This window comes from Oncorhynchus clarkii, chromosome 2 (assembly GCF_045791955.1).
Source record: "Oncorhynchus clarkii lewisi isolate Uvic-CL-2024 chromosome 2, UVic_Ocla_1.0, whole genome shotgun sequence".
NCBI classification, from domain to species: domain Eukaryota; kingdom Metazoa; phylum Chordata; class Actinopteri; order Salmoniformes; family Salmonidae; genus Oncorhynchus; species Oncorhynchus clarkii.
This window is the reverse complement of record NC_092148.1, coordinates 2,842,580-2,866,658: the sequence shown is the minus strand read 5'-3', so window position 1 is coordinate 2,866,658 and position 24,079 is coordinate 2,842,580. Positions and strand designations below refer to the sequence as shown.

The 24,079-nt window shown below is 49.7% G+C and overlaps 2 protein-coding genes across 2 annotated transcripts in view; both read right to left on the bottom strand.

Moving 5' to 3' along the window:
• LOC139419385 (CDK5 regulatory subunit associated protein 1-like 1) overlaps positions 1-11,874 on the bottom strand; it is a 748,160-nt gene extending 736,286 nt beyond the window's left edge. The window contains exons 1-3 of the mRNA XM_071169333.1: positions 11,712-11,874; positions 10,871-11,037; positions 9,797-9,909 (exon numbers count right to left, since the gene is read on the bottom strand). Of these exons, the coding sequence (XP_071025434.1) occupies positions 9,797-9,909; positions 10,871-11,028 (271 nt within the window). The 5' untranslated portion in view covers positions 11,029-11,037; positions 11,712-11,874. The remainder of the gene's footprint in view (positions 1-9,796; positions 9,910-10,870; positions 11,038-11,711) is intronic.
• Positions 11,875-16,481: 4,607 nt separating this feature from the next.
• LOC139418968 (transcription factor E2F3-like) lies at positions 16,482-24,010 on the bottom strand. Its single transcript, XM_071168767.1, has 7 exons — positions 23,924-24,010; positions 23,199-23,313; positions 20,921-21,140; positions 20,441-20,599; positions 20,171-20,285; positions 17,298-17,436; positions 16,482-16,789 (listed from the first exon to the last, which is right to left on the bottom strand). Exons 1-7 carry the CDS (start codon positions 24,008-24,010, stop codon positions 16,482-16,484), a joined length of 1,143 nt encoding a protein of 380 aa, XP_071024868.1.
• Between the last annotated feature and the right edge of the window lie 69 nt (positions 24,011-24,079).

The window sequence follows — 24,079 nt, the reverse complement described above, 5'->3', positions numbered from 1 at the left end:
GTCATTATCATGTTTCATACAGCACTAGAACTCTGATACAACTTACCTGTCTGTCTCTGTCTCTGTCTGACAGATCCCTCCAATGAGTAATGCAGGCTGCTGAGTAACTATTATGTCCATGCCTCTGGCAGAAAGCATCTCTTCTCAGTCTAATAGTCTCATTAAACTATGCATAACCACACGTCTGTGTCCCAAAAGCCACCCTGTTCCCTATGTAGTGCCCACAGTGCCCTGGTGAAATGCACTACGCTGTAACAAAAGGGGCCATTCTGTTGTAACGGAATTACGCAGAGAGTCAGATTTGTTACGTTAAAAATGGTACACATTTAAGTCCTTTAACAGGTGCTCTTATAAAAAATAAATTACATTTAAAAAGTGATTTACAAGAGCAATTAGGTTGAAGTGCCTTGCTCAAGGGCACAGAGATTTCTTTTCAACTCGTCGACTCTAGGATTCGAACCAGCCACCTTTCAGGTTACTTACTGGCTCAGCGCATACCGCAAAAAAACCTGCTGATTACAACGTTTAACTAAACCATACAACTATACACACAAGAGCTACAGAACTTTCAGATTTTACCAAAAAAAACACATTTTACAGGAAGAACTGTTGAGATAAATGTCGTTAACTGCACAGTTTTCCATTATTTTACTGTGTAAATTGTGCAAAGTCGTCATTGTGCTTAGAGTTCTACGGTTGACGAAACCATCGGGTTTTGGTTGGCCAACAATTTAACGTTTCTATTTTACTAAAATCGGCGTCTCCACTTAATCCCGTCAGCGTGGAAACGCCCTATGTGGAATAGGGGCGCCATTTGGGACACACCCCCTTATTTGAGATGCATTTCAGGAGGACGTATCAGGAATAATTAGCCCACATGTACAAATATATATTAAAATACACAGCACAGTGTCAGGACACCATATGCCCACGACGATCTGCTAAAGATCTACTAAACAACTCAGACTATTAAGGAATGGAACAAACTAGAGGAGGAGATAAACACTCTCTAGTCACACTGTCTGGGCCACAAGAGGGAGGAGATAAACACTGTCTGGGCCACAAGAGGGAGGAGATAAACACTCTCTAGTCACACTGTCTGGGCCACAAGAGAGAGGAGATAAACACTCTCTAGTCACACTGTCTGGGCCACAAGAGGGAGGAGATAAACACTATCTGGGCCACAAGAGGGAGGAGATAAACACTCTCTAGTCACACTGTCTGGGCCACAAGAGGGAGGGAGATAAACACTATCTGGGCCACAAGAGGGAGGGAGATAAGCACTCTAGTCACACTGTCTGGGCCACAAGAGGGAGGAGATAAACACTCTCTAGTCACACTGTCTGGGCCACAAGAGGGAGGAGATAAACACTCTAGTCACACTGTCTGGGCCACAAGAGGGAGGAGATAAACACTCTCTAGTCACACTGTCTGGGCCACAAGAGGGAGGAGATAAACCCTCTCTAGTCACACTGTCTGGGCCACAAGAGGGAGGAGATAAACACTCTCTAGTCACACTGTCTGGGCCACAAGAGGGAGGGAGATAAACACTATCTGGGCCACAAGAGGGAGGGAGATAAGCACTCTCTAGTCACACTGTCTGGGCCACAAGAGGGAGGAGATAAACACTCTCTAGTCACACTGTCTGGGCCACAAGAGGGAGGAGATAAACACTCTCTAGTCACACTGTCTGGGCCACAAGAGGGAGGAGATAAACACTCTAGTCACACTGTCTGGGCCACAAGAGAGAGGAGATAAACACTGTCTAGACACACTGTCTGGGCTACAAGAGGGAGGAGTTAAACACTGTCTGGGCCACAAGAGGGAGGAGATAAACACTGTCTGGGCCACAAGAGGGAGGAGATAAACACTCTCGTGACACTGTCTGGGCCACAAGAGGGAGGAGTTAAACACTGTCTGGGCCACAAGAGAGAGGAGATAAACACTCTCTAGTGACACTGTCTGGGCCACAAGAGGGAGGAGATAAACACTATCTAGTCACACTGTCTGGGCCACAAGAGAGAGGAGATAAACACTATCTGGGCCACAAGAGGGAGGAGATAAACACTCTCTAGTGACACTGTCTGGGCCACAAGAGGGAGGAGATAAACACTGTCTAGTCACACTGTCTGGGCCACAAGAGGGAGGAGATAAACACTGTCTAGACACACTGTCTGGGCCACAAGAGGGAGGAGATAAACATAGTCTAATCACACTGTCTGGGCCACAAGAGGGAGGAGATAAACACTGTCTAGTCACACTGTCTGGGCCACAAGAGGGAGGAGATAAACACTGTCTAGTCACACTGTCTGGGCCACAAGAGGGAGGAGATAAACACTGTCTAGTCACACTGTCTGGGCCACAAGAGGGAGGAGATAAACACTCTCTAGTGACACTGTCTGGGCCACAAGAGGGAGGAGATAAACACTATCTGGGCCACAAGAGGGAGGAGATAAACACTCTCTAGTGACACTGTCTGGGCCACAAGAGGGAGGAGATAAACACTCTCTAGTGACACTGTCTGGGCCACAAGAGGGAGGAGATAAACACTCTCTAGTGACACTGTCTGGGCCACAAGAGGGAGGAGATAAACGTATAGACCAGACATAGAGAGAAAGGAAAGCGTCCTGCCGTCCTTCCCATTTGGCCGCCCGCCTGTCTGCCTGACTTCCTGTTTGCCTTTCTGAGCTCCTAATGGAACAGACCAGATCACCAGGACAATTAGAACACATTTCACAGGCTCTGCATGCAGGGAGCAGGAGCAGGAGGGAATTTGCATGTTTGAAGCATGTGATTAATGTCCCTCTGCAGCTGTGGTAGAACACACTGTGTCCCAAATGGCATCCTTAGTCCCAATGGGACCTGGTCTTAAAGTAGTGCACTGCGTAGGGGAATAGGGAGCCATTTGGGACACAGGTGAAGTAGAACGGTCTCCCCCCCCTCTCTGCTCCCTGATGAGGGACGCCCAGAGGGCTACTATTCACAGCCCAGCAAACAGGCTGCACCCCCCCCCCCCCCCCCTCCACTGGCTCTATCTCCACAGACAGACAGATACACACATAAAAGATTCAGATGACACACAAAAGTAGAGACGTACAGGCCACACACACACAAAGGTAGAGACATACAGGCCACACACACACAAAGGTAGAGACGTACAGGCCACACACACACAAAGGTAGAGACGTACAGGCCACACACACACAATGGTAGAGACATACAGGCCACACACACACAAAGGTAGAGACGTACAGGCCACACACACACAAAGGTAGAGACGTACAGGCCACACACACACAATGGTAGAGACATACAGGCCACACACACACACAAAGGTAGAGACGTACAGGCCACACACACACAATGGTAGAGACGTACAGGCCACACACACACAAAGGTAGAGACGTACAAGGCCACACACACAGACTATATTTTGTGCACAGACAACACACCCACCCACTCTTCCCTTACCTATGAAGAGAGCCTCCTAGTTGACCCGGTGTGGGCCGTCATTGTAAATAACAACTTGTTCTCTAAAAACCGATTTAAATAAATAACCTGGCTCGTCATCTCTGATGTCTGGATAACATGCAAATCACATGCAAAACCACACCCAGACAGCCAACGTTCCCAGGCAGAGAGAGAGTAGCGGAGGACTAGGGGGAGAGAGAGGGGGGGGGGGTAGAGAGGGAGAGAGTAGCGGAGGACTAGGGGGAGAGAGAGAGAGGGGGGCAGAGAGAGAGTAGCGGAGGACTAGGGGGAGAGAGAGAGGGAGGCAGGGAGGGAGAGAGAGGGGGGCAGAGAGAGAGTAGCGGAGGACTAGGGGGAGAGAGAGAGTAGCGGAGGACTAGGGGCAGAGAGAGAGGGAGGCAGGGAGGGAGAGGGGGGCAGAGAGAGAGTAGCGGAGGACTAGGGGGAGAGAGAGCGGAGGGGGGGGAGAGAGAGGGAGGCAGGGAGGGAGAGGGGGGCAGAGAGAGAGTAGCGGAGGAGAGAGGGGGGCAGAGAGAGAGGGAGGCAGAGAGAGAGGGAGGCAGAGAGAGAGGGAGGCAGAGAGAGAGGGGGGCAGAGAGAGAGGGGGGCAGAGAGGCAGAGAGAGAGGGGGGCAGGGAGGCAGAGAGAGAGGGGGGCAGAGAGAGAGTAGCGGAGGACTCTGTTCAGAGTCAGTCAGGGATTTAGGAGGAAAACAAACCAGCTTTAGTTAAAGTGCTAGAAGATAGATAGACTGGTATTTACATTTCAGATGTCTGGGCCTTTTGCTACAGTATCACTCCACTACCGCGCCATTTAAATAATAACCAGCACAAACAACAGACATTTCAAAAAGATAACAAGGCTGTGGAAACTATTTACAAATAAAAAAGGTATTTAGCACATTTCCACTTGATGTTACATTAAAAAGGATTGACAACATCAGAGAGAAATAAACAGGAGTGTATTCAGAGAAACAAGACCCTTTACAATGCAGAAAATATAGAAAACATAATGAGTAACCATAACTTGGCGGCTTCAGTCTACGGCGTCACCACAGACCCTGGTTCGATTCTAGGCTGTATCACAACCGACCGTGATCAGGAGTCCCATAGGGCGTAGCACAACTGGCCCAGCGTTGTCCGGGTTTGGCCGGGGTAGGATGTCATTGTAAATAAGAATTTGTTCTTAACTGACTTGCTTAGTTAAAAAAATGTTTAAAAAAATGTTTAATGACAACTATGAACATGCTGCTGACCCCCCCCCCCCCCCCCACAACACCTAGCTGCTCCACAGACCCCCCCCCCCCCCCCACAACACCTAGCTGCTCCACAGACCCCCCCACAACAACTAGCTGCTCCACAGACCCCCCCCACAACAACTAGCTGCTCCACAGACCCCCCCCCCACAACACCTAGATGCTCCACAGACCCCCCCCCCCACAACGCCTAGCTGCTCCACAGACCCCCCCCACAACACCTAGCTGCTCCACAGACCCCCCCCCACAACACCTAGCTGCTCCACAGACCCCCCCCCCCCCACACAACACCTAGCTGCTGCACAGACCCCCCCCCACAACACCTAGCTGATCCACAGACCCCCCCCCACACAACACCTAGCTGCTCCACAGACCCCCCCCCACAACACCTAGCTGCTCCACAGACCCCCCCCCCCCCCCACAACACCTAGCTGCTCCACAGACCCCCCCCCCCACAACACCTAGCTGCTCCACAGACAACACCTAGCTGCTCCACAGACCCCCCCCCCCCCCACAACACCTAGCTGCTCCACAGACCCCCCCCCAACCCCTAGCTGCTCCACCACCCCTAGCTGCTCCACAGACCCCCCCCCCCCACAACACCTAGCTGCTCCACAGACCCCCCCCCCCACACCCCTAGCTGCTCCACAGACCCCCCCCCACAACACCTAGCTGCTCCACAGACCCCCCCCCCCCCCCCCACACACAACACCTAGCTGCTCCACAGACCCCCCCCCACACAACACCTAGCTGCTCCACAGACCCCCCCACAACACCCAGCTGCTCCACAGACCCCCCCCACAACACCTAGATGCTCCACAGACCCCCCCCCCCACAACGCCTAGCTGCTCCACAGACCCCCCCCACAACACCTAGCTGCTCCACAGACCCCCCCCCACAACACCTAGCTGCTCCACAGACCCCCCCCCCCCCCCCACAACACCTAGCTGCTCCACAGACCCCCCCCCACAACACCTAGCTGCTCCACAGACCCCCCCCCCACACAACACCTAGCTGCTGCACAGACACCCCCCCCCACAACACCTAGCTGATCCACAGCTCCACCCCCCCCCCACAACACCTAGCTGCTCCACAGACCCCCCCCCACCCCCCCCACACACAACACCTAGCTGCTCCACAGACAACCCCCCCCCACAACACCTAGCTGCTCCACAGACCCCCCCCCCCCCCCACAACACCTAGCTGCTCCACAGACAACCTAGCTGCTCCACAGACCCCCCCCCCCCCCCCCACAACACCTAGCTGCTCCACAGAGCTGCTCCACAGAGCTGCTCCCCCCCCCCACAACACCTAGCTGCTCCACAGACCCCCCCCCCCCCCCCCACACACAACACCTAGCTGCTCCACAGACCCCCCCCCCACAACCACCTAGCTGCTCAGACCCCCACCCACACACCTAGCTGCTCCACCTAGCTGCTCCACCCCCCCCCACAACACCTAGCTGCTCCACAGACCCCCCCCCCCACAACACCTAGCTGCTCCACAGACCCCCCCCCCCCCCCCAACAACCCCCCACCACAACACCTAGCTGCTCCACAGACCCCCCCCCCCCCCCCACCCCCCCCCCCCACACAACACCTAGCTGCTCCACAGACAACTAGCTGCTCCACAGACCCCCCCCACAACCCCCCCCACACAACACCTAGCTGCTCCACAGACCCCCCCCCACACAACACCTAGCTGCTCCACAGACCCCCCCCCCAACAACCCTAGCTGATCCACAGACCCCCCCCCCCCCACAACACCTAGCTGCTCCACAGAGCTGCTCCACCCCCCCCCCACAACACCTAGCTGCTCCACAGACCCCCCCCCACAACACCTAGCTGCTCCACAGACCCCCCCCCACAACACCTAGCTGCTCCACAGACCCCCCCCCCACAACACCTAGCTGCTCCACAGACCCCCCCCCCACAACACCTAGCTGCTCCACAGAGCTGCTCCCCCCCCCCCACAACACCTAGCTGCTCCACAGAGCTGCTCCCCCCCCCCCCACACAACACCTAGCTGCTCCACAGACCCCCCCCCCCCCCCCCCCACAACACACCTAGCTGCTCCACAGACCCCCCCCCCCCCCCCCCCCACAACACCTAGCTGCTCCACAGACCCCCCCCCCCCCCCCCCCCCCCACAACACCTAGCTGCTCCACAGCTGCTCCACAGACCCCCCCCCCACAACACCTAGCTGCTCCACCCCCCCCCCACAACACCTAGCTGCTCCACAGACCCCCCCACAACACCCCCCCCCCACAACACCTAGCTGCTCCACAGACCCCCCCCCACAACACCAGCTGCTCCACCCCCCCCCCCACAACACCTAGCTGCTCCACAGACCCCCCCCCCCCCCCCCCCCCCCACAACACCTAGCTGCTCCACAGACCCCCCCCCCCCCCCAGCTGCTCCACAACACACCTAGCTGCTCCACAGACCCCCCCCCCCCCACACAACACCTAGCTGCTCCACAGACCCCCCCCCCCCCCCCACAACACCTAGCTGCTCCACAGACCCCCCCCCCACAACACCTAGCTGCTCCACAGACCCCCCCCCCCCCCCACAACCCCTAGCTGCTCCACAGACCCCCCCCCCCCCACAACACCTAGCTGCTCCACAGACCCCCCCCCCCCCCCCACAACACCTAGCTGCTCCACAGACCCCCCCCCCCCCCTAGCTGCTCCACAACACCCTAGCTGCTCCACAGACCCCCCCCCCCCCCCACCCCCCCCCCCCACAACACCTAGCTGCTCCACAGACCCCCCCCCCCCCCCCCCCACCACAACACCTAGCTGCTCCACAGACCCCCCCCACCACCCAACACCTAGCTGCTCCACACAGAGCTGCTCCACCCCCCCCCCCCACCACACCTAGCTGCTCCACAGACCCCCCCCCCAACAACAACTAGCTGCTCCACAGACCCCCCCCCCACACAACACCCCCCCCACCCCACAACACCTAGCTGCTCCACAGACCCCCCCCCCCCCCCCCCCCACAACACCTAGCTGCTCCACAGACCCCCCCCCACCCCCACAACACCTAGCTGCTCCACAGACCCCCCCCCCCCCCACCTAGCTGCTCCACAGACCCCCCCCCCCCCCCCCCCACAACACCTAGCTGCTCCACAGACCACCACCCCAGTGTCTAGCTGCTCCACACAGCTCCACAGACCCCACACACCACCCCAGTGTCCCTCCACCCCCCCCCCCCCCCCCCCCTCCGTCTAGCTGCTCCACCACACAGCCTGTTTAAGTGCTTTTCAAAGAGCTACAAACGCACTAAGTATTGAACTACAGCCTACTATCAACCAGGCTAAAGTCAAACAGCCAATCAGCTCTTCATTATGTCTGCAGTAACATGTTCCATACCCTTCAGAACACAACCAGACTAAAGCCAAACAGCCAATCAGCTCTTCATTATGTCTGCAGTAACATGTTCCATACCCTTCAGAACACAACCAGACTAAAGCCAAACAGCCAATCAGCTCTTCATTATGTCTGCAGTAACATGTTCCATACCCTTCAGAACACAACCAGACTAAAGCCAAACAGCCAATCAGCTCTTCATTATGTCTGCAGTAACATGTTCCATACCCTTCAGAACACAACCAGACTAAAGCCAAACAGCCAATCAGCTCTTCATTATGTCTGCAGTAACATGTTCCATACCCTTCAGAACACAACCAGACTAAAGCCAAACAGCCAATCAGCTCTTCATTATGTCTGCAGTAACATGTTCCATACCCTTCAGAACACAACCAGACTAAAGCCAAACAGCCAATCAGCTCTTCATTATGTCTGCAGTAACATGTTCCATACCCTTCAGAACACAACCAGACTAAAGCCAAACAGCCAATCAGCTCTTCATTATGTCTGCAGTAACATGTTCCATACCCTTCAGAACACAACCAGACTAAAGCCAAACAGCCAATCAGCTCTTCATTATGTCTGCAGTAACATGTTCCATACCCTTCAGAACACAACCAGACTAAAGTCAAACAGCCAATCAGCTCTTCATTATGTCTGCAGTAACATGTTCCATACCCTTCAGAACACAACCAGACTAAAGCCAAACAGCCAATCAGCTCTTCATTATGTCTGCAGTAACATGTTCCATACCCTTCAGAACACAACCAGACTAAAGCCAAACAGCCAATCAGCTCTTCATTATGTCTGCAGTAACATGTTCCATACCCTTCAGAACACAGAGCAAATGGTTATGGACTTTATCATGGAGCCAGACTGCCACCTTGTGGTTAGTTGTGTAGACCTTGGTCCATTTGAGACAAACCGAAGCAGACTCCTTCAGCACAAAACCCCAAACCCATTTAGGGCAGTAGGGACAAAGATGGGTACACCGTGAGGCCAACAGACAGTAAGGACCAAGATGGAGGATGTAGGACAAAGAGGGATACACCGTGAGGCCAACAGACAGTAAGGACCAAGATGGAGGATGTAGGACAAAGAGGGATACACCGTGAGGCCAACAGACAGTAAGGACCAAGATGGAGGATGTAGGACAAAGAGGGATACACCGTGAGGCCAACAGACAGTAAGGACCAAGATGAAGGATGTAGGACAAAGAGGGATACACCGTGAGGCCAACAGACAGTAAGGACCAAGATGGAGGATGTAGGACAAAGAGGGATACACCGTGAGGCCAACAGACAGTAAGGACCAAGATGGAGGACGTGTAGTTCACAGTAGACAGCGCTACCACCAGACACATTCACACCAATTTCACAGCTTGCCATTGACCTGTTGACCTACCTGTCATCAACAACACCCAACCACCCCATGACCCCCATCCCTTAACCCTTCTACCCCGTGACCCCATCCCCTAACCCTTCCACCCCGTGACCCCCATCCCCTAACCCTTCCACCCCCATCCCCTAACCCTACCACCCCAACACCTAACCCTACCCCCACAGGACCTAACCCTACCAGCCCATAACCCCCCGCTCCCCATCACCTCGTAACCAAGGCAACCATCACACCGGCCACAATATACTTGTTGTTGTTTTTCGAGGCCAACTATTTGAACAGCACACACTGGTTCCTACCCGTCATCTTGTATCCGCTCGCTGCCAGCTGTCCAGCCATGTATTCCCCGTCTGAGTTGTTGTGGGAGCAGCCCCACGTCCTCATCCAGATCTTCTGCATGCCCGGGATCACGCTACAGAGAAGAGGATGTATCAACTACAACTACATGCAATGAATGCTGGGCCCCCGTTTATACTATGGGAAGGGACTCAGACGCTACAGAGAAGAGGATGTATCAACTACAACTACATGCAATGAATGCTGGGCCCCGTTTATACTATGGGAAGGGACTCAGACGCTACAGAGAAGAGGATGTATCAACTACAACTACATGCAATGAATGCTGGGCCCCGTTTATACTATGGGAAGGGACTCAGACGCTACAGAGAAGAGGATGTATCAACTACAACTACATGCAATGAATGCTGGGCCCCGTTTATACTATGGGAAGGGACTGTTGGCTTTTAGTACCCTGTTTAAATGTGTTGCTATATTTCACAAGAATATGTAGATAAGCAAGAAACACAAGCAATGTAAGGGGAGAGGAAGAGTCTGAGTCTTCAAAGCTGATAATGAAATTAAGTAATTGGGGGTCGATGAAGCTCGACAGCTTCCATTCTATAATGACCCCTAAGTGGCAGTGTTACTCTACAGTTAAATTGAAGTGGCCGAGAAGTACTGATTTGGTCCCTGGCTAGTGGCAGCAGTAGAGCCATCTTCAATACGGCATGGTCATTTGTTTCTTTAGGTCCTCTGTTCACACCTCCTTCTGATTGGAGGTGGTTAGAGGGGAGGAAAGTGTTGAGGAGGACAGAGGTTGTGAGGAATGGAGGGAAAGACTATTGAGAAAGAGCCATAAAAATAGAGATAAGGTAGTAGCAGCACAGAGGTGTGAAGGAGCCATCCTCTCAAGTTCGTCTAAGCATGCTTTAAAATGACTGGGACTGAACCCCGGGTTTCTTGCACGTCACAATACTGAGATAGCCCCCTGAACTAAAGCCGCTAGACATTAGCTCAGGAAGACAACTCAAGTCTTCAGCTATCGGGCAAGGTTCCCTCTTTAATCAAACAAGTGTGCATTGATTTAACCACACCTGTCTGCTTGCAGCACCTCTGTCGTCTGCTGGGTGTTTCTCTTCCTGGCTCTGGGGACGATGCTCTTCCTGGCATACTGCCTCTCCTGTGGAGTCGGGTCGTCAGCTGACACCATGTCCTCAATGTCATCGATCGGGGAGTCACAAGCAGAAGGCATAATGACGATCTGGTAGAAAAACACACACACACACACACACACACACACATAAGAGTTAGACAAAATGTATTTACAAATGTGTCAGTCCACAATGATACATTAACTTGACCATACAAAATACAGAGGAGTTAAAAGCCACATTGTGGACCTCTCAGAGTAGTGTAGTCAATGATAATACAGTATGTCTCATAGCTAGATATGTCCGGTGTCGATCCACAGATGAACTAGCAACACGCTGTTCTTTGGCGCGAAAGACCCCCTCCTCGGCCCGCCTGAGTCCAGCTAACTTCCATTAGAAAACTAGCTAGGCGACTTACCCAAGATCAGTCTCAGCAGGGACATGTATAGTTATATCTTTACTGGCTGTTTGACAACTTTAATATTGTTCGGATAATATATAGTATGATTTACAAAGGTGGTGTCAAAATAGTCAAATTACTGCGACAGAAGCCTGGTCTAGCTAACAGTTAGCTTTTATATTCAATAACTGGGCTACGTAGCTACATTTATGCATAACAATAACACAATTTATACCGCACAGAGCCCGTTTTATACCTATATTGTCTCTTTAAAACGTGGCCTTTCTGCCAGCTAACATTTGCGAACAGTAACACAGCAAAACGACCCACGTGTTTCTGTTTTGGAATGGCACGTGCGTTCAACTTCGTATTACACTTCCTCACCTGTGTTTATGTCCGGTTATTACTTCAGTCGTTAACACGGCACTAATAAATGTTCACTCTCAAGTGGAAGACAAACTCAAAGCTGCTAGCTGGAAGGTTGTTATGATCAGCTCTGACACAAAGATGGTCTATTATATTGACAAGAGAGTCGATTCGCCGCTCTAACGATGGAAATACATGTCCGTAAAGATGGAAGGCAGGCAGGAAGAGACCTAGATCAGGTGGGACCATTCTAGCCAATCAGGGGGCAGATACCCGTATTAGCAGGCCACAGAGACAGATATAGAACTCACTCACTATGTCACTTTATATATGATCTACCTCACTTGCTTTGGCAATGTTAACACGTTTCCCATGCCAATAAAGCCCTTGAATTGAACTCATCTTTGTATCTGTGCGAATTGGGGCTGTCTCCATTTTAAAGTAGTACATTTTCTCCATTGGCCGATTGCACCCAGCAATCTACTTTAAAACAGTGGAAGCCCTCAATGGCAATGTCCATGTTAAAATAGGTTTTATCCATCTATCTTGAAGACAGACACAACCCAAATAGTAGTTTTTTTCCTAAGTTGCGGAATTGCCACGTGTGTCCACTTACAAACCAGTGTGTTAGTAACAACCTACCCATTACAAAACGTATATTCGATCAAATAAGCCTCACGTGGCAAATGAGCAATTACATGTTTTGTAGACCAAATTGTACATTCACGGACCCCCATACAAAAGATCCTCACTTCGTGGGCTTATTTTTCGTGTGACGATTCTGGGTGGAGTAAAGCCTCTCGCTTTGCCTCTTTCTCTCTGTCTTGCGTACTTGCTGGGCGCATTTTGATGACCACGTGGAACAATGGAAGGGAGTGAGGGACAAACTTCTTGCCTCGTGACAAGCGAAATCCGTTGTGAGTTACCTGAAATGACCCTAATCGCGGTTTATTTTTTGTACTCTTTCTGCACTCATTTGGGGGGCGAGCAGGGTAGGGATTTTCCCACCCAAAATGTCATGTTGCCCACCCAAATGATGCTAGAGTCTAGCCAAAACTGATTTTTTTTTTTACTAGCAAGTCAGTGAAGAACAAATTCTTATTTACAATGACGAAATTGCAGGATATTAGCTCAGAAACAGAGAAAATGTCTGCCCACCCAGAAATATAGTCCTAGAACCAGTAATTAAATTAATTACCATAGTGAAGTTACAATTGCCATATTTATATTGCTTTTATTCAAGTTTTGGTGAATTTCAAACATCCAGAATATAAAACACCTCCTCAATGGCACCAACCCAACAGATGGTCCTGTTCAAATGCATTATATATATATATTTATATATATACACAATTTATATCAAAGCTTTCAAATAGAACATACATGTTTTAAAAAGCCATGTTACAATAAAACTGAAAATTAAATCTGTATTTTCAAAAATATTCACATAACATACTCTTTCATGCATTCATATAAAATAAAATAAACTTTGAATAAGCAGTGTGTAATCTCCATGGTTACGTCTCAAATGACATGCTATTCCCTATCTAGTGTACTAGGGCTCATAGGGCTCTGGTCTAAAGTGCCACTTACATAAGAAATACGGTGCCATTTGGGACCTATCCTATTTGTGTTTATAATAAGCATCATCCACACACATTGGGAAAGACAGGCTTCCCATATCACTTCAAATGGTTGAACATCGGAGAAAAATTTGTGACCAGATTCCAGGGTAACATGAGATAAAAAAATGGTTAGCCTGGTTAAACCCGACTTGAATGCTACGTGGTGAATGCAACGCAGCTTTCAATCTGGTTCAACCAGGCTATAAAATTGTAGGGAATTCCTTTTTTTATATAAATTCTTATATAGAATGAAAATCTAATTAGTATAAGAGAAAAAAAAATTCAAGTTGAGTTTATAAATACATATTCACATTGATATAAATATGAAATTAAAGATCAAGAGAGGAAATGTATTGACAAAATGTTTTGTGCACTTGGGGGGGATTTTTCTCTACATTTTCCAGTACCTTTATAACAAGCAAAATCATATTAGAGACGTGAACACTGGCAAAATTGTAATCCCAAAAGGTATGGAAAAATGGGATAATTCAACCATGGCAACAATACTACCTTACTATTCAGTCCAGTAAATTCCTCCATTCTCCTCCATGAGAAACACCAATAATGTAAGTGAATCCCAACCCTGGTTACATGAACTCATCGTTTGAAGAGTTTGGTTTCATTACTATCACCAAGGAACGCGCTCACTACGCAAAAAAACATTTACACACACAAATTAACTGGCTAAAACACAAACACACGAATGGAAACCAAGCCATTATATCAGAATATTAATTCATATATGCATCATTCTATCAACATAACACATCCACGTGCCTGACCTTCACGTCACCACCAAACCATCCTAGACCTCTGAACTCAGATACAGGTAAGAGGCAAGCCAAACAGCCTGTCACCATGACTACAGCTCTAGAAATCAGAACCTCTGCTAAAATGGACACCTATCTGACTAACATAAAACACCCCAAAAATAAACAAGCATTAGTATAGTAATAAAACAACATCTAGAGCCAGAGGTAGTCTACAGTACCTAGTGAGTGATCAGAATCATACCTTCATTTAAAGAAGATGGTTTCTAGACTTCAGGGCACCAACCCCCCCAGCTTATACCAACATCCAGTCAGCAAGGCAATATCATTCAATTATCATCTAGGGCTAACTTAAGACTATCCTGTCTCTACTTCACTGTGACATCAACAAAAATGATACGACAATACCCCCCCATTAGCCGAATGAACAGACAACTGAACACATTTAAGAGTTCATTCGGCATCCAAATCAACCAGGTAGCCACCCTTGTTCTGCTTGGTGAAAAGTTCCTTCCTTTTCTTCTCCACACAAAAAGAAATGTTGATGTCCGTCAGAAACACATTTCCCGTTAAGTAGAGGGAGATGTCCCATTCATGAGCTTGTGATTTTAAAATGGGGGGGGGGGTGATGGCTGTGTTAAAATATTCAGATGAGCACCGTAAGCAAGCGTAAGGTCCATCTACAAGAGCATTGCTCGCTGACTAAAGGGTACATCTGTAGAGGGTATACGGTATTACTGATTGTACACCCAAAGGGGCGCTATGTTTTGAGGCACAAAACAACTTAGGCAACAGGGATCTTAAATCCAAGAGGGGGTTGAATATCTCTGCTGTAAACAAGACGCTTGTTCTTAACATCTCGCTACTTAGCTAGCACGTTAGCAAACCAAACGCTGGAGCCCTGAGCTGGATATCATTTCACACATCTTAGATTCCCTTATACTTAACCTTTAGATATACAGCACACAACACCCCCCCCCCAAAAGAAAAGTACTGAAAATCATGATATCGATATTTCTAAATCCCCAGTAGAAGGTATAGCGCCCAAGCCTCATCAGCACAGAGCCCAAGACTCTTTCCAAGATCATTTGAGGAATTCCTTCAGAGCAATAACATACCGGTTGCTTTTAACTGTGGTTGTTCTTGGAAATATCCATTCAAATCGATACAGACCAGGACAGACCAACTTGGGTTTCTGATTAAACCACGACTTGTTGAATTTAAATTTGGCTGACGCTTGTAAATCCATTATTTGCCCACAGCAACAACAAAAAAAAGCTAAATATCCCTCGTCAGTCATTAGACAGTTAATATGAATGTCAGTTATAAGTAGGAGATAATATCTTGACAAGTCCCCAATCGAAACTAAGGGGTGAACTTGTACTTTATGATACAGTATCTCCACAATGAGTGTTGCTCTAAAGTATTAAGAGTAGAGGCCCTGGTTCCTAAAAAGTTTCAAAGACAAACTCAATGGATTTTGTGCCAAAATCACTATCATCACACTGTCACTGCCATATTCTACGTACGAAGACAAAAGCATAGAACTCATCGGCACAAACGTAGATCAGCCATAGGGTCAAGCTGGTCACCTGACACGGCAGAGAAGCATCCAGAAGGAACACACGAGCAGCTGTCTAAAAACACACCGTTAAGGAGGGGTTTCCACCAGCGCCAGTTTGGATAAAAGGCAGCTCTCAGTGATCAAGAAGGTCTGAGAAGTGAGAGAAAGAGTTGGTCAGGGTCGTTTTCATTAGGCCACAAGCGAGGCTAAACATTTCCGCAACCGAAATTGAAAACATCCCCCTGTTTCAGTTTCAATGAGTTTATGTTTTTTTTTGTTCCTACTGAACACGACCCAGTTTTAAGGCAGTCTACAGTGCCTCGACAAACAGGCAGGTACAGGGAGAGAAAGACAGACCTGGCCCAGTGTACTGGACAAACAGGCAGGTGGGAGAGAAAGACGGCGGGGGGGGGGGTCTTTCACCCACCTGGCCCAGTGTACTGCCTCGACAAACAGGCAGGTACAGGGAGAGAAAGACGGCGGGCGGGTGGGGGGGGCGTCCTTCACCCACCTGGCCCAGTGTACTGCCATGACAAACAGGCAGGTACAGGGAGAGAAAGAGAGAGATATTTTACCCAGCATGCCCTGTGTACCTAATCCTCTTTAAACAGAGGGAAAGGGGTACCAAGGAGCTCCCCCCCCCATGGTGCAGTCTCTCTCTACAGACGGAGCCCTCTCTGCTCCTCCATGACAGTTACATATGAACACAGCAGACATTTCCCTGTCTCTCCTGGTACACGTGAACACAGAAGAGACAAGTGTCCCCTATGTCTCCCTCTACTCAGTAATGGGGGAGGGGGGGGCACATCCAGTCTTCCACCCCTCCCTCTTACATCGAGGGACACATGAGTTCTTCCAGAGGAAGCTTGTCAAAGTCACAGGTGTCGAACAGATCGCTGATTCCCTCGTTGTCCTCTAAGCTCAGCATGTAGTCCTCGTTGAGGAGAGGGGGGGACAGGTTGACGAAGGGCCCGGCCCCGTGGCCCTCCAGGAGCCCAGACAGGGAGGAGGGGATCTGGTCCTCCGTTTGCAGCAGGAGGCTGGTGAAAGGGGAGGTGATGGGGGACAGGTTGGTCACCATCACCGCAGAAGGATCTGGAGGGACATAGACGTTACTGCTGCCGCCTGTTGAGCTCTCTGTGGGGGAAAGGAAACAGGATGTGAGAGATGTTACAACTAAAAAACACTAAATGTTTATTGATCAAGACGCAAAGGAAATTTGATCAGGTCTAAAATATTCATTGTAAAGAGTGTGCACATCCTGACAGGAAAGGTACCTGCTGCCCCTACACTCTAACCACTAGGCTACCCTGCCGCCCCTCCACTCTAACCACTAGGCTACCCTGCCGCCCCTCCACTCTAACCACTAGGCTACCCTGCCGCCCCTCCACTCTAACCACTAGGCTACCCTGCCGCCCCTCCACTCTAACCACTAGGCTACCCTGCCGCCCCTCCACTCTAACCACTAGGCTACCCTGCCGCCCCTCCACTCTAACCACTAGGCTACACTGCCGCCCCTCCACTCTAACCACTAGGCTACACTGCCGCCCCTCCACTCTAACCACTAGGCTACCCTGCCTACAGGAAAGGTACCTGCTGCCCCTCCACTCTAACCACTAGGCTACCCTGCCTACAGGAAAGGTACCTGCTGACACTTTGAGGAAAGGTGAGGAGTGTCCTTGGACATCCGGGCCACCGTTCTTCACAGGACTACCGATGTTCTCCTCCGGACAGAGGAACACCTCAATAGGCCCCTTGGTGCTGGTGAGGAGGACCGACAGGCCCTGATAAACAAACAACAACATGACCCACTGATTAGTTATAGAACAGGTCTCTCTCAACCTCAAGTGACACAGACCCAAAACTGCCCAGCTAACAACAAACGTTCCCGCAACTTTAGAGAACATTCCCTTAAAGAGTGTATTAGGTCATTACCTAACGTTTTCATAGGAATGTTGCAGCGACGTGCAAAGGGCCGTTTCCAGGGACCATTCATGGCAACCATGTTCTGTGTATGTTTGGTGGGATGTTGAAGGAATATTCTCCTAACCCACAGAGAACTGGACACCATGAAAACACGTCTAGAACATTAATATTGATAAGTCTGGAGAACATGTAACTACGTTCAGGGTACGTTATGTTTGACACTCAGGGAATGTTCTCCAAACTAAATGCTCCTAACTCCAATGCTAAATAGGTTCTCAGGTTCTCTCTAACATACTTAGAATGTTCCCCTAACTAATGGAACACTGGACACTCAAACATCTGGGGAACATGGACAGGTAACACTACAAAAACGTCCTCTCATCCTAATATTGTTAGCTGGGTGGTCCCTAGGACGTCACTGACTAGTACATGGACAGGTAACATTACAAAAACGTCCTCTCATCCTAATCGTGTTAGCTGGGTGGTCCCTAGGACGTCACTGACTAGTACATGGACAGGTAACATTACAAAAACGTTCTCTCATCCTAATCTTGTTAGCTGGGTGGTCCCTAGGACGTCACTGACTAGTACATAATAACTGCCTGACAACTACAGTATTAGTCAATTCTAAACTCAGCAACAAAAAAAACGTCCCCTATTCAGGACCCTGTCTTTCAAAGATAATTCATAAAAATCCAAATAACTTCACAGATCTTCATTGTAAAGGGTTTAAACACTGTTTCCAATGCTTGTTCAATGAACCATAAACAATTAATAAACATGCACCTGTGGAACGGTCGTTAAGACACTAACAGATTACAGACGGAAGGCAGTTAAGGTCACAGTTATGACAACTTAAGACACTAAAGAGGCCTTTCTACTAACTGAAAAAGACCAAAAGAAAGATGCCCAGGGTCCCTGCTCATCTGTGTGAACGTGCCTTAGGCATGCTGTAAGGAGGCATGAGGACTGCAGATGTGGCAATAAATTGCAATGTCCGTACTGTGAGACGCCGAAGACAGTGCTACAGGGAGACAGGACGGAGAGCTGATCGTCCTCACAGTGGCAGACCACGTGTAACAACACCTGCACAGGATCGGTACATCCGAACATCACACCTGCGGGACAGGTACAGGATGGCAACAACAACTGCCCGAGTTACACCAGGAACTCACAATCCCTCCTTCAGTGCTCAGACGGTCCGCAATAGGCTGAGAGAGGCTGGACTGAGGGCTTGTAGGCCTGTTGTAAGGCAGGTCCTCACCAGACAGCACCGGCAACAACGTAATCTATGGGCCCAAACCCAGTCGCTGAACCAGACAGGACTGGCAAAAAGTGCTCTTCACTGACGAGTTGCGGTTTTGTCTCACCAGGGGTGATGGTCGGATTCGCGTTTATCATCGAAGGAATGAGCGTTACACCGAGGCCTGTACTCTGAAGCGGGATCGACTTGGAGGTGTAGGGTCCGTCATGGTCTGGGGCGGTGTGTCACAGCATCATCGGACTGAGCTTGTTGTCATTGCAGGCAATCTCAACACTGTGCGTTACAGGGAAGACATCCTCCTCCCTCATGTGGTACCCTTCCTGCAGACTCATCCTGACATGACCCTCCAGCATGACAATGCCACCAGCCATACTGCTCGTTCTATGCGTGATTTCCTGCAAGACAGGAATGTCAGTGTTCTGCCATGGCCAGCGAAGAGCCCGGATCTCAATCCCATTGAGCACGTCTGGGACCTGTTGGATCGGAGGGTGAGGGCTAGGGCCCATTCCCCCCAGAAATGTCAGGGAACTTGCAGGTGCCTTGGTGGAAGAGTGGGGTAACATCTCACAGCAAGAACTGGCAAATCTGGTGCAGTCCATGAGGAGGAGATGCACTGCAGTACTTAATGCAGCTGGTGGCCACACCAGATACTGCCTGTTACTTTTGATTTTGACCCCCCCCTTTGTTCAGGGACACATTATTCCATTTCTGTTAGTCACATGTCTGTGGAACTTGTTCAGTTTATGTCTCAGTTGTTGAATCTTGTTATGTTCATACAAATATTTACACATATTAAGATTGCTGAAAATAAAAAAGCAGTTGACAGAGAGAGGATGTTTCTTTTTTGTGCTGAGTTTAGTTCCAACGAGAGGTCCTTAAAAAGTGTTTTAAAATGGACGCTGTTCTCCCAGGGGGGAAATCATAACTAACCCTTGTATAAAAACACTGCAGTGGACAGACATGCTGCATTGATTAGGTATTGATTCAATTGGTAGTGATCCTCAACCTCAAGGACATGGACTGGTGTCTGGACTGGTGCCTGGACTGGTGTCTGGACTGGTGTCTGGACTGGTGTCTGGACTGGTGTCTGGACTGGTGTCTGGACTGGTGTCTGGGATATTGTTGACCAGTACCCTCTGTTGTCAGACACTGATTGGGTGATTGTAGTGCGAGCCGTCGTCCAAAGCGGTTCGTTTTAGGTGTTAGTCGACGTTGAAAAGAGAAGAATCACAACTGCATGTACCTTGTACACAAACACAATGTTGTAAAACGTACACTAGACGAACACAAAGAGGACCGTCTCAAGGTCATATTGATTGTCTGATTACCTCCTGTGGGTCTGGCACCTCCAACTTGGTCTCAGAGGGAGCTTTCACCACGATGACCGTCTGGTCCTTCAGGTGACGTAGCTGACGGATGTCTTGATATGTCACATATGCAAACGTGGACCAGGAGGGTTAAAGAAACATTGACCAGCTTTGAGCACCTCAGTGACACTAGATATAACGGCTTCATAGTATCCTACGAAGAGAGCCTTGGCTCTTCCTGTTTTTCCTATTATAACAGTGTGGTTAACAGTGTGTGTCTGATAAGGATATTTGTGGCTGTGCGAGGCCTCTGTCATCTGTTGGACGTCCAGGGTACAGCTCTGGATCAGCTCGTCCAGTCTCCTCTCCTCCTGACCCAGGTCACACAGCTCACTGCTCAGACTCTGGCTGCTGGTCAACGTAGACCCATCCTCAGACAGGTTACAACCCCTGGAGAGGGGGGAGAAAGAGAGGGAGAGAGAAAAAGAAAGAGAGAGAAAAATAGAGAGAGAGAAAAATAGAAAAATAGAGAGAAAAATAGAGAGAGAGAGAGAAAAATAGAGAGAGAGAGAGAAAAATAGAGAGAGAGAGAGAAAAATAGAGAGAGAGAGAGAGAGAGAAAGGGGAGGGTTTTAACACAGGACACAAGCCTGAAAACTATATTCATTACCTCATGCAGTTAGATCAAGTCAGTGATGATGTCTAGTGATTGCCCCCCCCCCCTAAGGGGATGAACTTGTCTGAATCAAGTCGTTCTTGTGAGACACTTACATCCACTGGATGTTATTCTTAGACTTCTTCTTGATCAGATGCACCCCCTCCAGTACGTTGGTGATGTCATAGAGGCGTCTCTTCTGCACCTTGAGAACCTCCGCGGCCTGATTGAGGTCGATGACACCGTCAGACGACTGGCCCAGCAGCTCAACAAACTTCTTCGTTAGCAGGCCCAACGACGTGTCGTAGCGCGTCTTCTCTACCGGTGACCTCGGAGCTACAGTAAGACGGGCGGGGGGGAGAGAGAGACAGAGAGACAGGGACAGAGAGACAGGGACAGGGACAGAGAGACAGGGACAGGGACAGAGAGACAGAGACAGGGACAGAGAGACAGAGAGACAGGGACAGAGACAGGGAGAGAGACACAGACAGACAGACAGAGAGAGAGACACAGACAGACAGACACACAGACAGACAGACAGACAGACAGAGAGACAGGGACAGGGACAGAGAGACAGAGACAGGGACAGGGACAGAGAGACAGAGAGACAGAGACAGGGACAGGGACAGAGAGACAGAGAGACAGGGACAGGGACAGAGAGACAGAGAGACAGAGACAGAGAGACAGGGACAGAGAGACAGAGAGACAGAGAGACAGAGAGACAGAGAGACAGAGAGACAGAGAGACAGAGAGACGGGGACAGAGAGACGGGGACAGAGAGACAGAGACAGGGACAGAGAGACAGGGACAGAGAGACAGGGACAGAGAGACAGAGACAGAGACAGGGACACAGACAGACAGAGAGACAGGGACACAGACAGACGAGACAGGGACACAGACAGACAGAGAGACAGGGACACAGACAGACAGAGAGACAGGGACACAGACAGACAGAGAGACAGGGACACAGACAGACAGACAGACAGACAGACAGACAGACAGCGAGCGAGAGAGCGAGCGAGAGAGCGAGAGAGAGAGCGAGCGAGAGAGCGAGAGAGAGAGCGAGAGAGAGAGCGAGAGAGAGAGCGAGAGAGAGAGCGAGAGAGAGAGCGAGAGAGAGAGCGAGAGAGAGAGCGAGAGAGAGCGAGAGAGAGCGAGAGCGAGAGCGAGAGCGAGAGCGAGAGAGAGAGCGAGAGAGAGAGCGAGAGCGAGAGAGAGAGCGAGAGCGAGAGAGAGAGCGAGAGAGAGAGCGAGAGCGAGAGAGAGCGAGAGAGAGAGCGAGAGAGAGCGAGAGAGAGCGAGAGAGAGCGAGAGAGAGCGAGAGAGAGCGAGAGAGAGCGAGAGAGATATCCAGTTGAGTATTATATTTAAAGTTGGATGGGAGAGCGTGTTTAATTAAAAAATACATAACATTACAAGTTACAGTATGTTCTCACTGCAGTGAGCAAATAAGCATCTTTACAGAATGAGGGGATTCCATTAAAGCCCCGGGCCACCGTTGATTCCATTCGTTTTGGAACCGAGCTGCTTCCCAGGCGTCTGGTCAGGGCCTTTTGGTCGACGGCAAAGTCGGCTCAAAAAAAATTTTTTTTTTGGTGTGGAGTAATGAGTAGGATTGTGTGTTTTCACATACAAAAATTATTTCTTTAGATAAAGGGTCATTATCTGCCTTCCCACTGAAAACTTGTTTGAAAATTCAAACATATATTTTATGGAAAATAGATGTTGTAGGTTTCTGAACGATGCATTATGCGGCCTTGTTGACAACGTGCCCGAGCGGCGCAGACTGTTCGATTTCAGAAGGGCCTGCTTTTACCCACACACATCATGGGCCATAGCCCAGTACACTGAGCCCAACTTCCTCATTGATCATGTTTAGCAGGGGTGGCCAACCATCCTCCAATTGTTAGTAGTTACTATCTTGTCTCATCGTTACAACTCCCGTACAGGCTCGGGAGAGACGAAGGTTGAAAGTCATGCGTCCTCCGATACACAACCAAACCAAGCCGCACTGCTTCTTAACACAGCGCGCATCCAACCCGGAAGCCAGCCGCACCGATGACCGGAGGAAACACTGTGCACTGGTAGGGATATCCTTGTCTCATCGCGCACCAGCGACTCCTGTGGCGGGCCGGGCGCAGTGCACGCTAACCAGGTCGCCGGTGCGCGATGAGACAAGGATATCCCTACCAGCCAAACCCTCCCTAACCTTGACGACGCTGGGCCAATTGTGCGTCACCCCATGGACCGGCTGCGACAGAGCCTGGGCTCGAACCGAGAGTCTCTGGTGGCACAGCGCCACCCGGCAGGCCCCAGGAGGGCCACTTTATAGGAATGATGGGCTTTATAACACAGTCACAGACACTTGAACCATCTGCTCTGGCCCAGTCTTACTTTTGGGGCTCTTGAGCCCAGGCCCGGAGGCTCCTCCAGCCTTTCCCCTGGGGGTCCTGGCTCCTTCGATGGGGTACTGGTGGTCCGACTCATCCAACGCCAACCTCCGCTTGGCCTGCAGAAGGTAAACACCGCAGTCAGATTACTTCTCACAAAACAGATAAAAGATGTTCTTCAGTATCGTTCCGGCTGTGTGATAGGCTTTAGATAATTCAAACCTCCTCTGTAGAATAGTTTCTACACCTTGAAATGGTATAATACATTTTAACAATGGCTATAGAAAAGAAAGCATTTGACTTCACTTGTAAAATATGCTTGTTTTGTACACGGAGAACGCTCCATTAGCGCCACGTCCCATTAAGAAACTGAAGTGTGTTTGTCAGTGTACAACAGCTGTGCCTCATTCGTTCATTTATGCTGTATTATTGACTGTGTTTGTTTTACTCCATGTGTAACTCTGTGTCGTTGTTTGTGTCGAACTGCTTTGCTTTATCTTGGCCAGGTCGCAGTTGTAAATGAGAACTTGTTCTCAACTGGCCTCCCTGGTTAAATAAAGGTGAAATAAAAATAAATAAATAAATAAAAAATTTAAGACAACTCATTTAGCAGACTTATAAAGAGCAACTTACAGCCTTGTGCCTTCATCTTAAAAAAAAAGGAATCCAGGTGAGAACCACATCACATTCATAAAGATTAGTTCTATATTGTGAAAAGATCAAATCAACCAACATGCCCTCCATGTCATAAGACCACGACTTGAAGATGGCTCGTGGAGTGTCAGTTGAGATGTCGGCCATTTTGTCCAACGACATGGCATGAGGGCTACTTTATTTACAGGTCTGAGAAAGAGTGATGAAAACAGGAGTGCTGAGTATCTCGCC